General features: G+C 48.3%; 1 protein-coding gene across 4 annotated transcripts in view; it reads right to left on the bottom strand.

The window, feature by feature from the left end:
• Positions 1-12,077, bottom strand: part of MBP (myelin basic protein) — a 103,521-nt gene that overhangs the window by 52,563 nt on the left and 38,881 nt on the right. For all 4 annotated transcript variants that reach the window (XM_065932276.1, XM_065932277.1, XM_065932275.1 and 1 more), the window contains exon 3: positions 7,182-7,269. In XM_065932276.1, the coding sequence (XP_065788348.1) occupies positions 7,182-7,269 (88 nt within the window). The remainder of the gene's footprint in view (positions 1-7,181; positions 7,270-12,077) is intronic.

Here is a 12,077-nt window from a genome sequence, read left to right as displayed (position 1 = left end):
GGCTGTAGACCAGCACTCTAGGCAGAGAACACAACAGCAACATGGCCCACCCGGTCCTCGCGGGAAAGGGACAAAGGAACAAGTTGGTGCTCAGACTCCTGGAGACCTCGGTGAGTTATCGCTAGATGCCCCGTTCTCTTCTGCTGTTTTCCTCTGATGATCTACTTCATCTTTAGGAAAACGAGGCTCAGAGCAGAAAACCCAGAAACAGGGAGCCGACACACAGCCACACCCATTTAATTTAAATACTATACATGTGATTGAATACCACGTTTTTATGTGGACTAGTTAAAGGTCATGGGGGCTTCAGGCAGGCTGCCCGGATGGACGAGCTGAGGGCCACTGCCTGCTTGGCTCAGCATCTGCCCTGGGCACCGACCCGGCCTCTTTCGGACTGTTTAACTTTGATGACCCCTCACGACAGCCTGGAGCTCTGAGGTGCTGGGAGTCCCTTCCACACGGTAACCAGAGCGCATAGAGGCTGAGCCCCCCGCCCAGAGGTCTGCTCCACACTCCCAGCTGCCAGGTGATGCAGCCTCACTCAAGAAACAAGATGATCACAGAGGCCAGGACATCAGTCTAGCAGCTTGGGTGGAGGCGGCAGAGCAGACCTGACACCCTACAGACAGAAAACGAACCTCCGCTCACCTTGAGGGCGTCACCCGAGCACCTCTGGGAGCTGCGGGCCTCAGTTCAGTTCAGTCGCTCAGTCGTGTCCGACTCTTTGCGACCTCATGGACCGCAGCACGCCAGGCCTCCCTGTCCATCACCAACTCCCGGAGTTTACTCATGCTCATGTCCATTGCATTGGTGATGCCATCCAGCCATCTCAGCCTCTGCCATCCCCTTCTCCCGCCTTCAATCTTTCCCAGCATCAGGGTCTTTTTCAATGGGGGGCCTCAGCCAGAAATAAACACAACTGAGAGTGGGGAGAGTGCCCCCAGAGGACTGCCTGGGAACTACAAGGAGAAATGTACTTAAAAGACGGGGCTTCCCAGGTAGCTTTGCTGCTGCTGCTAAGTCACTTCAGTCGCATCCGACTCTATGTGACCCCTTAGACGGCAGCCCTCTAGGCTCCGCCGTCCCTGGGATTCTCCAGGCAAGAACAATGGAGTGGGTTGCCATTTCCTTCTCCAATGCATGAAAGTGAAAACTGAAAATGAAGTTGCTCAGTCGTGTCCGACTCTTCGCGATCCCATGGACTGCAACCCCCCAGGCTCCTCCGTCCATGGGATTTTCTAGGCAAGAGGACTGGAGTGGGGTGCCATTGCCTTCTCCCCCAGGTGGCTCAGTGGTAGAGAATCCGCCTGGCAGTGCAGGAGACCCTGGTTTGATCTCTGGGTTGGGAAGATTCCTTGAAGGAGGACATGGCAACCCGCTCCAATATCCTTGCCTGGAGAATCCCATGGCCAGAGGAGCCTGGCCGGCGACAGTTCGTGGGGTTGCAAAGAATTGAACACAACTGAGTACTTTAAAGACACAAGGTATCATCATATTCAGTCAAATGCACAGAGAAGTGATAACCTACGATGTTTCACTGCTCTAACAAATCTGTCAAATGAGCGGTGCCTCTTTCCCTAAGGACCATCCCAGACAAGCCCCTGTTCTCCTGGTGGGGCTCAGAGCAGGGTGGGTCCCTGGGCTGCCATCCTGTGTCTCGCTCCACCTGTCTTCCCTGTCCAGGCAGTCAGACTCTTATGGACACAGTGAGCGGGTGGACAGGATGATTTCTAACATTCCTTCGAGTTCTCTTCACTTCTTTTCTTCAATTTTCTTCTTCACTCTTCTTCACTCTTCTCTTCACTTGTGACTTTGATTCTGTGGTTTTTATCTACCCCAAAAATGCACTCACAGGATACTGATTCTATCGCTTGTCTAGATATGAAGTCATAGTCAGGTTCATAGTCAGCAGCTCATTAAGGTTGCCCTCAAATATTTCGGGGAAGAGGTTGTGCAGTGATTGTTTCTGAAGGACACAGATGCTGTCTGGGAGGGACTGAGCTGAGTCTGCTGGGCAGGAAAGAGTAGGCTCCCTCACCTGCGTTCGTTACTGAACTGAGACAGAACTTCAGATCAGTAATGCCTGCTACTTATGGATTTTGTAACTCAATCCAATCATCATAATATATTACACATCACTTAAATAGCATCTCAAAAAGATTTTCTTGTGGAAGGTTCTTGGAAATTTTAAAAAAAGTGCAACTTTTTTTTTAATGCTACATGAAAATTCTTAGGGCAATATCTGTCTTCGGCAGAGTAGACAAACGACTGGGTGTTATCTCGGGCTGCACAGAGCTCACAAGTCCTCCCCGTCCAGTGGGGAGCCCGCTTCTGCTCCCTGAAGCCGAGCGGCCGTGGGCTCTGGCACCAAGGGCAGTTTGAGCCAGGAGGAAACTCATTATCCAGCTGATCACTATTTGCATATGAAACGAATCACCAACACGCGGTAAAATTACCTTGAGGTCACTGACTGTCACCTGATCGCCTGCGATAACAGTTTAAACAGGAAAACACCCGCGCAGTGTGCTAACTACACTCTGCTTCCTTTGAGGAGCACACGCAGACGTCTGTCTGAAAACAACAGCTGTCACTGCGGCAGCCAGGGTGGGGGGACCTGCAAGCCCCCGGGCATTCACTCGTGGTGGCTCTGTTGTCATCTCCACGTGCTGGCGAGGAGGCCGACACACAGATAGATGAGGACGGATATTGCCCCAAACACGCGGCTAAAAGGTGGGGGCGGGGAGTCGACACCACCTCCTGTGTAAAAGGAGAAGCTGACGAGGTCTCACTTCCATCAGGCAGCTGGGAAGCTCCAGGTTAAATGTCAAATTCAACTGCAGCAACTGCTGTACAGTCAAGAAATGTACCTGGGGCCTTACTTCATCTCAATCTGATTTTTTTATGTTTCATTTCTTTGTGTGCTTTCTCAGAGTAAATTAACTCTGGCCTTGTAAAATAAAAACACACATATATACATATATATTACACATATGTGTGTATATATACTTCTATCCACTTGAAATAGTGGTAAAGGACCCGCCTGCCAGTGCAGCAGATGTGAGAGATGTGGGTTCAATCCCTGGGTCAGGAAGATCCCCCGGAGGAGGACAATCCACTTCAGTATTCTTGCCTGGAGAACCCTGTGGACAGAGGAGCCTGGTGGGCTATAGTCCATGGGGTCACAGAGAGTTGGACTCAACTGAAGCAACTTAGCAGGCATGCATGCCACTTAAAAATATATATATATCAGTAATACACAATGTCTATGCTTCGTAACTTTTTTCTTCTGTGTGCTGTGCTGTGCTTGGTTGCTTAGTCATGACCAGCTCTTTGTGACCCCGTGGACTGTAGCCCACCAGGTTCCCCTGTCCATGGGATTCTCTAGGCAAGAGTACTGGAGTGGGTTGTCATGCCCTCCTCCAGGAGATCTTCCTGACCCAGGGATCGAACCTGTGTCTTCTGCATTGCAGGCGGATTCTTTACCAGCTGAGCTACCAGGGAAGTCCTTATACTTATATACATATACTCAGATGTTTCTAATATGAGTACTTTCCCCCTAGACATTGAACCTGGACAATTCTACCTCCATTATCTGACCTGACTCGGTGCGTTCTCAGGATCCCATGACCCTGTGAGCTGCACTAGCTCCATCCAGTGTGACAGGACTCCGTCTGCTCTGACCTCTGAGACGAGCAGCATGTCTGGAAGGGACCACGGTCACTCTGGAAAGAGCAGGGCTGCCCTCTCTTGGAGACTTCTGTCCTCTGGGCATGTCAGGGAGACCCGAGTCTTCTGCCCACCTCGGCTGAACCAGCTGCCCTGCTTTAGCCCCCTGACTAGTGAGCGCTGGGGGAGGAGGTTGGGTGAGCGTCTACCTTCTTTCCTGCCTGGATTTCCAACCACAAGGCTAGTTTGTGCCGAGCGTGTGGATGTGGGGATTAAAAAAAGCCCAGTAACTGTCCCACTGCAGAACACCCTGGTTCCCCAAAGCCCAGGCAGCACATGGTTCTCATAGGGTGACTGAGTCCTAAACTGTTTCTTCCTCTCTGGGTGACCAGGCAAAACAGTCCCGAGTGTAGCCACCTGTGGCCCAAAGACAAATTACAGAAAGATTTCCAAGAGTGTGCCAATGAGTTATTAACTTAGATCTAAATCATTCAGTAAAAATTTCCCAGGAAATGAAAAAGTAAATATAACTGATAAGTAAGTCTGGGGCTTCCCAGGTGGCAGAGTGGTAAATGCAGGGGACCTAGGTCCGATCCCTGGGTCGGGAAGATCCCCTGGAGAGGGCATGGCAACCCCCTTTAGTATTCTTGCCTGGAGAATCCCATGGACAGAGGAGCCTGGCAGGCTACAGTCTGTGGGGTCACAGAGTCTGACATGCCTGAACCCAAGAAAGCCTGCAGGCGTTCCCCAGACACAGAGGAAGTCCCTCTGGTTTGAGTTGTGCAACTCATGGCTTCAGGCATGTGAGCCCGGCACTCAGCACCTGTGTGGGGTCAGCACCGGTCAGAGCCTGTAAACTCCCCATCGGGCCTCTAAGGAGGACTCTCACAGAGCTGCCTTGACCTCCGCCGCGACCCCGAGGACACGCCTTCCGCAGACTCGGGTTAGGAAAAGGCTGATGACCTCTCCGCACCCCTCACCCACCCCCGAGTTCTCTGACACATGGACAGAATGATACCCAGGAGCCTGAGGAGCGTGGTTAAGGGGCTGCTGGTGACTCGTGGCTCACGGAGCATCACGGGAGCACAGTTTCTTCTCGTGTTTAGGGAGTTTCTGTCTGTCTGGTCAGGGAAAGACCCAGTTGCTGATTTTGTTGGAATGACATTTGTATACACTTCAGAAATTTGACAAGAATTCACATATACTTCCCCCAAGAGTAGATAGTCAAGACTGATAGCCAAGATTATTTCAGCCTCTTTCTTCCTCATCACTCTGCACCTTTAGGCCAGGTGTCTTTGGACCCCCAGGAAGGCATTTGGATCGGGAGGTTATATGAAGTTCAAAAGCAGACGTCTGACAGCCCTGCAGGGCCCACATCTGCGTGACTCAGGACGGCAGAGCACGAGGCAGGGGAGCCTGGGAGGGGTCCTGTCCCGGGCCACCCCCATCCGCGGTCACACTTCCGCCCCGGCCGTGACTCAGCGGTGACAGTGGCTCTCGCCTTGAGGGTGATGAACAGGGAACTGCTCCCCAGTCACCCTGACGGGCTGACAGCCCGGGCTGTGAGCAGAACCTCAGATCAGCAGATATTTGAGCTGGTCTTACTGTCCAAGGCACCGGGCGCCCACAGTCGCAAGACAGGCAGAAGTTGGCTGACGGCCAGATTCTTCCCAGTAAAAAGCAAACCTAGCTTTGGACTGGGATGTTTGCACTTCCATTGGTTTTCACATTCAACTCTAGATAATAAAAAACTCTCCAAATTTCAGATGGATCGGAGAAGGTTAAAGAGGGCTACCTTTCAAAGTACTTCAGGAATTATACCACATTTATAACTTAAGGAAAAGGCTTATAATAGATTGTTTTCATGTCATACAGACATTATACACATGTATATATCAATAAAACTGTGTGTGGGCATGCTGATAGCAAAAGAAAAGGCTGATGTTGTTATGAATAATCCTAAAAGCAGCTAACCTGGAGAATAATGATAAAGATGATGCTTACTTTAAAAAATAAGTGAGCTTAGCCAAAACAACTCTAAAAACTTGCTCTTCTTTGTATGTAGAACCTAAAATGGACATTTCTGTTTTGTCATTTTTTTAAGTGTTTATACACGTATGCAGTTGGAATAGAAGACTAAAGACACCTTTTAATCTAGAGGATTACAGGCAGCTTTAGTGTTAAAGTCACTGACACTCAGAGGCTCTGTACAGACTCACAGACTGTGCCCCCCTCTAGACCCTAAGGAAAGCAGGCTGCTCTCCAGGCAGGCTGCCCCCCAACTTCCTCTGCCCTCATACAGCACAAACCCCACCACCAAGAGGCGCTGGGCTGTTCAGGCCCCAAGAAAACCCCCATGGAAATCAGCAAAGAGCAGTGGCTCCTCTCCCACCTGCCTATCTTGACTCCACCACACTAATCCTCAGGGGTTCGTCTCTGGGCCTTTGGGTTGATTTTCATGGAAGCTTAAGATACTGATAAAGTGGGCAGTGGTACTCTGTCTAGTTCCATCCTTCTTGTGTGCTGCTCAACAGGATGGGATTACAGAAAAAGAAAGGATTTTTTAAAAACAGCAGATAGATCGGGAACAAAATTAAAAAAACTGGGGTGGATTTTCCTGCCTGACAAGTGCAGTGTGAAAAGACTCTTCTTAGAAATAAGCAGAGACCTGACCAGACCCTGTGGGGAGGCCTGGCTCTGTGACTGCAGACCTGCAGGCAGGGCTGACAGTGGCTAAGGTATGTCTTAGCAGCCAGAGAACAGTCCCTCCGTTTTGATAAGCGAGCCACCAGGAGCTGGCCTCTAGGAATACGAACACGTGGAGAAAGGAGCGATACCTACAGGCAGGCCTGCTCGAGCCCCAGCTTGTCCTGTGGCCCTGGGCGAGTCACCCAGGGTCACCATCACGCAGCAGAGGGGGACCCAAGAGTGAATGTACAAAAATCGGTGGGAACCTGCCTGTTCACTCTTGGGGTGAGAGGCAACCTCCATCTCCAGGGCGACGAGTAAGTAAACTTTTACAGAAAACATATTTCCCAACACCTCCTGAGTCACTCTTGGTAGATAAAACAAACACCAGCATGTCCAAGCCCTGGGACTACTGTCCTTCCTCATTAGATATTTTTAACGTGCACTGTTACCACTTCTAATGTCCACACCCAACTGATCAAATAAATGATCAGAGAAACATCGCATAGCAAGGGGAAACCTGGGAAATTTCTGGTGTCTGTGGGCATAAAACAGCACGTGAAACCCAACCAAGAGCACAAGCAAGATGGAGACGGGCACTGAGGGTGGCCAGGGCAGTCTCACGGGGGCGGAGAATGCACGGTGTTCTCAGGAGGTGGATGGAGGGGACTTAGCCTCCAGGTTTCTGTACAGCCTGCTCTTCTAACAGTGATAACGGATTCACAGTTCACTCATGTAATTAAAAAATTAAGACCTTCTCCAAATGAGAATGTGTTTGCCCACGATCACCATAGGAAACCACATCTTCTCATTTTCACACTACGTACCAAACACATCACTGTCTTCTGAGGTCTCCCGGGAAAGGTCACGAGTGTTTCTCTTCTTTTCATATTCTCCTCTGTGAGTTTCACTATCCTGGGAAGGGGGAAGAAAAAAAAAAACCACAACATAAACTCTTAAAATACTCTAAAATGTTTTCCTACTGACACAGTTTGAAACTGATAAACAAATTCACATCCATCCTCAAAGTCTGAGATGGAATTTCAGTTCAGGGTGTGGATTTCTGTACAGGATGTGGAATTCTGCTTTGTTTTTCTCTGCCTGAGCATGCAAGCATCTGGAGGGTGTATTTTCATACAGAAGAAACTGAAATGATTAAATTAAACAAGCTAGACATCATCCCATGTATCTCAGGAACGTGACTACTTGGTCGCTGTTTTGGATTGTGAGCTGAAAGCATGGGATGGAATTGATACCAAACCTGATTCCCTTGGGTTCTAACTTTCTCCCAGTGGTAGCCCTGGGAGAGAAAAGGACATGGAACTACTGACTAGTTCAAAACTGGGAAAGGAGTGCGTCAAGGCTGCCTATTGTCACCCTGCCTATTTAACTTATATGCAGAGTACATCATGAGAAAGGCTGGGCTGGATGAGTCACAAGCTGGAATCAAGACTGCTGGGAGAAATATCAAGAACCTTAAATTATGCACATGATACAACTCTAATGGAAGAAAGTGAAGAGGAACTAAAGAATCTCTTGATGAAAGTGAGAGAGGAGGGTGAATAGGCTGGCTTAAAGTCAACATTCAGAAAACTGAGATCATGGCATCCAGTCCCATCACTTCATGGCAAATAGATGGGGATACAATGGAAACAGTGACAGACTTTATTTTGGGGGGCTCCAAAATCACTGCAGATGGTGACTGCAGCCATGAAATTAAAAGATGCTTGCTCCTTGGAAGAATAGCTATGACCAACCTAGGCAGCATATTAAAAAGCAGAGACATTACTTTGCCAACAAAGGTCTGTTTAGTCAAAGCTGTGGTTTTACCAGTAGTCATATATGGATGTGAGAGTTGGACCATAAAGAAAGTTGAGTGCCAAAAAATTGATGCTTTTGAACTGTGGTGTTGGAGAAGACTCTTGAGTCCCTTGGACTGCAAGGTGATCCAACCAGTCCATCCTAAAGGAAATCAGTCCTGAATATTCATTGGAAGGACTGATGCTGAAGCTAAAGCTCCAATACTTTGGCCACCTGATGCAAAGAACTGACTCATTAGAAAAGACTCTGATGCCGGGAAAGATTGAGGGCAGGAGGAGAAGGGGATGACAGAGGATGAGATGCTTGGATGGCATCACCGACTCAATGGACATGAGTTTGGGTAAACTCCGGGAGTTAGTGATGGACAGGGAGGCCTGGTATGCTGCAGTCCATGGGGTCACAAAGAGACAGACACGACTGAATGACTGGACAACAGTGGCAGCCCTGGGGGAGAGCCCCTTCCAGGGGGCAGTACTGATACTAACGTCCTTGGCCCACCTGGACTTCTGAGGGGAGGGGCTGGACTGGCTGGGTCTCCGCCCTGTCTCCTCTGGGAACTTGCACCCTCAGAGTTGGAGTTTCTTCCCTCCCCTCCCCTACTCCCTCTGCTCTTTTATGGAGACTATGGTGCTTTTTTGGGGGGCTTGGGGGTACTCCTTGTCTTTTTTCTTATGTCAATTTTTTTCCCCCAGGGTGCTTTTTGAATTTAAAAATTTAAGTGCACAGAATAGATGTGGTTCAGTTTCTATTTCAAATCAACTTTATTGTATTTAATTATTTTCCTATGGAAAGCCTGCACTTGACATCAAATTCAAAAGGCACTGAAAAGGTCACGGGGAAATGGGTAGGCTCCCTGGGCACCTCCCAGCTGCCACCCTGCCTGTGGGTGAACTTCTAGCCTCTGTCTTCCTCAAAACAGCCTGGGCTCATTTCAGCCATTGCCCAGGCTCACTCCCTTCTTCCTCCTTTATGTCTTTATGTAAATGCGGCCACACTCTGGATATGGCTCTGCTTCTTGCTCTGTCACTGAACCAGGAGTCCTGGAGAGGGGTCCTTGAGGACACACTGTCCTGGTCAGCAGGGACCCAGCCCCGCATCACAGTATCACTCCTCCCAGGTGACCAGGCTCCTGCCCAGGACCCTGTGACCTGTTAGGACTGATGCTGCCTTAATTCTTGCTTGCTTGCTCAGCATTGCACAAGACACATTTCTGGAGGCTGAATGACTCAAACCGTAATCTTTTAAAGACAGTGCCTAACTTGGCTTCTGGCCACACTGTGGGCAGCCCGCCTTGCTGAGCTCCCCTCCCTGCTGCTTCACTCTTTGGGCTCCATGCATGCTATCTGTCAGATCATCCCCTCCGCCTGGCCTGGGGCTTCAGGTTCTCACTGAGCCCCACCCCAATGCCAGTGGCTTCCCTACCTCCAGTCCCCTTCTTTTGTCCCCCCTCCCCCCATCCTGTAGATCTGAGCTGGTCTCTACTGTAGACCAATATGCCCCATCCCTGTCTCTCCACCAACACTGTAAAATTTTGAGGATGGGGACCTTGCCTGATAAATCTTTCTAGCCCCAAACCTCGCACAGTGCCTGGTCCCCCACAAGTGCTGGAGAGAAAGCTTCAATTTTATGCTGTTTAAGAATAGCTTGAGGGCAGGAGGACAAGGGGATGTTGACAGAGGATGAGACGGTTGGATGCCATCACCGACTTGACGGACATGAGTTTGGGCAAGCTCTGGGAGTTGGTGATGGACAGGGAAGCCTGGCGTGCGGCAGTCCATGGGGTCACAAAGAGTTGGACAGGACTGAGCGACTGAACTGAAAACTAGTTTTAAATGGCTAAGTTCTGTTTTGGCAGAGGGAGCCAAAGGTAACGTAGTATGTATTTTTTCGTATCTACCTATTTATTTTTAGAAGAGAGTAAAACCTGGAATAGAAAGAATTTTGTGATAGATTCTTCCATCAGCTATAAATTCCTGTTATTTGTGTTGGTTTCACATCTCCCTTCTATGCTGGTACCAATATCCGGTGCCGTGCTCAGTCATCTCAGTCATGTCCACCCCTTTGTGACCCTATGGACTGTAGCCTGCCAGGCTCCTCTGTCCATGGGGTCCCCCAGGCAAGAATACTGGGGTGGGTTGCCATTTCTCCTCCAGGGGATCTTCCCCACCCAGGGTTGGAACCCAAATCTCTCCTGCATTGGCTGGTGGGTTCTTTATCACTAACACCATCTGGGAAACCCATCAATATCATATCTTTCACTAACTGCAAAATAATAAGCTTTATTGGAGAAGTGGTTAATTAAATACAATTTAGCTGCTACTGTGAATCATTGTGGATATTTTTTCCCAAGTTTTAAAGTCAGGATGCTCCTGCAAAATCAATGTCTTCTAACTAGAACGGACAGTATTTTCCTTCTCGGTAAAACTCAGTAAAACAGTGCTGAGGGGCAGGGATGATGGTTCAGAGGAAAAGCCTGATATTTCAAGCAAATCACTGTGCTTTCAGTGAATGGAGGTTTATGATATGGTCAGACAGCTTCCTCACATCCATGGGTGAGGCTGGAGTGGCATCGTGGTGAAGAGAAGCTTCGTGTCTCACACCGTGCCTCACACAGCCTCTGGGCTGTGGTAAGAGGGCTCCCTTCCATCAGAGCGCCCACAGGTGCAGCCCCGGGCAGTGATACAGGCAGGACCACAGAGGTACCTCCTCCTCCTCCCCCCATCTTCTCCCTTCTCCGTACCAACCCTCTACTTGAGTAAACATCTCTCCCCCACACCATGGAGCACCAGGGTGTGTGGAAAGTACATGCTGCCCTGGGAAATTTACTGACTAATTTCTGTCCAAAGGAAAAAACTTGTTTCTGAGACCTGGTACTGTTACTATTCATGAGTATAAAAAACATCCCTAATAAAGAACACATTTTCAATAAGCAAAATGTCCACACGTGATACAAAGAAAATAAAGGTGATGTGTCTCAAATAGAATGGAATTTCTATGATAAAGAAGAGCTTCCTGTGAGCTATAAAATGTGATAAAGGGCTCAGCCTGTAAGAGAATCAGGCCCGGGACATGGAGACCCTGACTGTTCTTGTCCCAGTGTGGCCCAGTGCTTATATAGTGTCCGTGGCTGTAAGTGCATTTAATATTTGTGACAGTTTTCCCTTCCATCAGCCTAACTGTGTAAGATTCCACCTACTTTCCCCTGTGAATTTCAGGGGAAAATACAACAAGCAAACCCCCCATAATTATCAATGAGATTCATTATTCAACAACATTGGCACAATGTTCATCATAATTCTAACCATCATGTCCAATCCCCTGGCCATAGACCCTGTCTTTTCAAGTGCATCACTGTTATTTTTAGAGATTTTCTTCTACTTGGTACAGCTACTGACACACACATACAATTATGGAAAAAAAGATGCTTTTAGTCAGCTCAGCCTTTTTATAAGACTGATAGTCTCAGGGTGGCAATTTTAGGAGGAATGACCCGGAGGATATGTTGCTGATCATTATAGAAACTTTTGACAAATAACAAGAAAGCTCTGGGGGAGGGGTAAAAAAAAAACCCACTGCAGTCACATTTTTTAGAAGCTAAAAAGTTTACAAAACTTCTGATTCAAACTAGAAAACACATATCAGGGGAGGAAAGGTGTTGAAACATTTAAAAAGTGACATTCTAAACTGCAAAACTAGGTAAATGTTAGACTTGGAGACGTGGTACACTATAGATTGCTTCAAAAAAAAAAAAGAAGTGAGGATTGGTTTTGAGAAGTGTGCAGTACCTTAAAAAAGGCATTTCATGAACTGCCATAACACTTGAGTGTGCATCATGGGTTTAGATGCAGGGGAAGTCTTATCTGGTTCTATTTCCTCAATTCTTTTTCCATTCACTCATTGAT

The sequence above is a fragment of the Muntiacus reevesi genome, chromosome 4 (genome assembly GCF_963930625.1).
Source record: "Muntiacus reevesi chromosome 4, mMunRee1.1, whole genome shotgun sequence".
Taxonomy (NCBI): Eukaryota; Metazoa; Chordata; class Mammalia; order Artiodactyla; family Cervidae; genus Muntiacus; species Muntiacus reevesi.
Note: the sequence above shows the minus strand (reverse complement) of the source record. Positions and strands in the feature narration are given on the sequence as shown.